This window comes from Clinocottus analis, unplaced genomic scaffold (genome assembly GCF_023055335.1).
Source record: "Clinocottus analis isolate CAN_PGR_092001 unplaced genomic scaffold, fCliAna1.0.p SCAF_17, whole genome shotgun sequence".
NCBI classification, from domain to species: Eukaryota; Metazoa; Chordata; class Actinopteri; order Perciformes; family Cottidae; genus Clinocottus; species Clinocottus analis.
The window spans coordinates 14,914,788-14,918,440 of NW_027175898.1; the positions used below are offsets into that span (position 1 = coordinate 14,914,788).

The 3,653-nt window shown below is 43.5% G+C and overlaps 2 protein-coding genes across 2 annotated transcripts in view; both read left to right on the forward strand.

Moving 5' to 3' along the window:
• On the forward strand, positions 1-1,920 carry myct1b (myc target 1b). Its single transcript, XM_068580934.1, has 2 exons — positions 1-80; positions 938-1,920. The coding sequence occupies exons 1-2, from the start codon at positions 26-28 to the stop codon at positions 1,438-1,440; spliced, it is 558 nt and encodes a 185-aa protein (XP_068437035.1). The 5' UTR covers positions 1-25; the 3' UTR covers positions 1,441-1,920.
• Positions 1,921-2,466: 546 nt separating this feature from the next.
• The window catches only part of tulp4b (TUB like protein 4b), a 14,122-nt gene continuing 12,935 nt past the window's right edge, over positions 2,467-3,653 (forward strand). Inside the window, exons 1-2 of the mRNA XM_068580230.1 lie at positions 2,467-2,556; positions 3,275-3,553. Of these exons, the coding sequence (XP_068436331.1) occupies positions 3,536-3,553 (18 nt within the window). The 5' untranslated portion in view covers positions 2,467-2,556; positions 3,275-3,535. The remainder of the gene's footprint in view (positions 2,557-3,274; positions 3,554-3,653) is intronic.

Below are 3,653 nucleotides of genomic sequence, written 5' to 3' on the forward strand. Positions count from 1 at the left end.
TCTAACACCAGTTTATGGTGGAATTATGGCACATAATGAAACACATCCCCTTTTGGAAATACTAAAATCATTTAATCTTGGTGAGTGTATATGTGTTTGTTTCTGTGAGAGTGACATGTTGAATTGTAAAATGCAGATGATAGATCTTCAATGGACATAAAAAGTTATATTTTCGCACAAAAATCAGTTTCAGCTGCTAAACACAAAGGCAAAACAGTTAGTATGGGCTCTGTATTTGGAGCACATTTCAAAGAAAACACTCAGCTATGCTGTCTTTTATTAAGTTAAATGAGTCTGTCTTTGCACTGTAAATGCACCGTACCGCTTTATTTATGCGTTTCTCCTGTTAAATTCCATTTAGCTTATTTTCTTGCCTCTATTTAATCAAATTATTTGAAATTCCTATTCATGTATGTCTTGTTTTTCCTTCATGTCCCGTGTTAATTCCTGTTATTGTCTCATATAAAGCAATGTCCTCGTTGTGGAGAGGTGCATAAACGAGCCTCGAACAACTTTTCCTTTTATGACAGGAAGAAGGTGACAATGAAGTTATAAAAAGTGGAGTTGTTCTTTTCAGTTTGTGCTTCAACACAATGATACCATACCTAGTGAGCCCACACGCAGGCATGATGTAAGAATTTATATAACAGCGTGCCCAGGATAGCAGCGTCCAGCAATAGCAAATCAATATAAAGAACAAAATGCCTTGAAACGTTCTGGCACAGAGGAGATGTACTGGATGCAACTGCTCCTCGTCAATGCTAATACGATTCTATTTCCAACTCCAAATGCAACTGAAACCATCTGGGGAAATAATCTTCCTCATTTTAAGAACAACACAATGCACCCGGCCTCACATTCTTCTAGACATGCATCCCAGTATTTCCCCTTTTCTGACACGCATTGATGTTTTTTGTCTTCTTTTTTTTTTCCCCAGGCGACATGATTTTAGCTTTCTGTTTGTCTGTGCTGGTGGGCCTGCTGCTCGGCGCCATGGTCTACGTTCTGTTGACCTGGGCGTCTCGGCGCCAGGCCACCGCCAGGATCACCACCAGGCGCTCCTCCAAGAAGAGATCCGGCGCTTCACAGACGGCCGCGGGCAACCAGCTGGGCCTTTACAGAAGCACTTTCCTGAGCGTCTACAGACAGCCCTCTCTGGAGCCGGTGGGCCCTCTGGGGAGTAAGCCCGGCGTGGAGAGCTCCACCTTCCGCCCGGTGCCCAAGAGGAGCAGGGCCTCGCCGGAGATGGGAGAGGACACTCTGATCGCCATGCCGGAGGACACCGCAGCTTCAATCTCATCGGATTCGGCGGCGCTCGTACCAAACAAAAGACATTCCTTCTGGTTGGGCGGCAATGGACTTAAAGGTTTCCTACCCTCACAGACTCCGCCTCCTGCGTACGACAGCGTCATCCATGCTTTTGAAGAGACACACACATGAATCTCATAATACAAGAGACACTGGGATGACACAGGACTTTCTGACTCTATACTCTTCTATTTATCAGACCGTTTCCAACACTTTTCAGTCTAAAGCGCTACATAAGGTGTTTCCACAACCATCGAGTCTCATCACAGTGTTGAGATGTAATCAAAGGGTGCAACTGATGTTAGTTTCTCAACTAATTAATCCATTAGTTGTGTTTTCTTTAGAATAAATACGTAAATGACAGTTATCGAGAGCCCAAAGTCACGTCTCCAAATGTTTTGTTTTATACAAAACAACAACCAAAAAGTATTTAATTTACAATTATATAAAATAGAGACAGGTAGCAAATGGAGAAGCAAAAAAAGATTAATCAATTAATGGAATGATCATTGCAGTTTACATATTCTGTAGTTTTTTAAAGAACATCTCCTGCATTATATGCATGTAGTAAAGCGAGTCTGAGGTGTTTTGATCCGAGAGAAACACTTTGTGCTAGATGGTTATATATTATCTAATATCACAATAAAGATTTAATGTTGAGTTGATTCTAGTGCTTGTGCTTTTTGTGCATGAATAAAACAATAGAATCAGTTTATTTATTCATAATGAGTGAATGTGGTGTCATCTTAGGCTTAGCTTTGGAGAGAGAGGAAAGTTATCAGTTATGAATTAATGAAACTTAACATTGTGGCAGGAAGGACAGTCAGCTACGAGCACATTCATCATATCAAGGTCTCGTGTCAAGAATGCCACTACAACTTACATTACAAAGATGGGGTGCGCCTAGCCAGGTTGCCATTATGAAAGAAACCCCCTTTTTGAGGTGCAGCGAGACATCTAGTTTGACATAAAGTGGCGTGTGGACCGGACTCCATATCAGAATATAGTAAAACACAGTTAAACTCTTCACACTCATCCTCGGTTCATCTCGACGGGCGTGTTGTGTGTGTTGGTGCATTGATTTGAACGTGATTTGAACTTCGGCGTCTATTTTCCGTGCTTTCATGCCTCATGGCAACCCGCTTTTTAAAGCCACAACCCCAAAGTGCGCCAGCGGAACAGCGCCCGGCAACACGACCGCACTGTGCGCCGCCTGCCTCCGGGTCAACGCTGCTCCAGCGGTGTCAGGTACAGTACGTACAACTGCATGATGTGTGTGTCCGTGTAACCGCTTTGACGAATGCACTTATTGATCCCCCCCCCCCCCTCCCCTCACTCCTCCCCTCCCTCCTCCTCCTCCCGCAGCTTCATTGGTCTCATCAGCAGTGGCTCGTTCAGACTGCTGCATGCGGTCAGATAGACCTCCGAGACGCCTTTGAATGAGAAATGCAATTGATGTAATACGTGTTCACGTAGTGGGAGAAGCTTCACGGAGGACATGATGTCTCTTTAACTTCGACTTTTATCGGATGCTGGGAATCTTCAGTCTTCAAAGCAAGAGGCAAAAAAATGTGTTTTATCCTATTTGTATGATTGAAATGTTACTGATGCATCCGTAGTATCTGCATTAGAATGCGTTGATGATCTTTTTGTTTATTTATGATGTATAAATTACAGTACAGGAGTTGACGTCCTTGCATGGCTGCTCCGGTGTTTGACGTAAAATAGCAGAAACGGACAGTCTCAGTACCCATGGAGACTGCGAGTGCCCTGATCTCTCCAATGCAGTGTTGCTGTTGCATAGAGACTGAGAGAAAAACTGTGGATTTCAAGGTTGATGCACTGAATGACAGAGCGGCTATTTAAAGCAAGAAGCACCTCTCTGTCCCCTGTCTTGCATTATCACAGTTTGTTGAGTAATCGTGTTTTTTTGATTCGTCTTTTTTTCTTCTTCTCGATCTGACAGGATTACACGACTCTTCAGAGAGACACCAGGAAGACATGGGGCGGGCCACTGGCGTCAAAGAAGCCTCGTTTCATGTCAAACTCTGAAGTGCAGAGCTGTTTGATTTAAATGAGTGTGGAGCTGGACAACATCTGCCTGCACGATGCATTTGACTTCCCCATCTATTTTAGTGTAAGCACCAGGAGCACAGCAGCCATCACCCTTCAATGCATCATCTGAATGGAAATATGGACACTGTCAATGGAGGATTTCTAACTCAACATGTCCAGGAACTATGAGGTATGTTGAATTTAATCAGCTATTTTCTCATATATGTTTTCATGTTATGCTACTTACAAATGGGCCGGTCGGTATGAACTGTTTCTGTGCCGCCGAACAT

Coding starts and splice junctions, on each gene's coding strand:
- myct1b (XM_068580934.1), top strand. CDS start 26: ATGGCACATAATGAAACACATCCCCTTTTGGAAATACTAAAATCATTT. Junction 81..937: donor ACTAAAATCATTTAATCTTG/GTGAGTGTATAT, acceptor TTTTTTCCCCAG/GCGACATGATTTTAGCTTTC.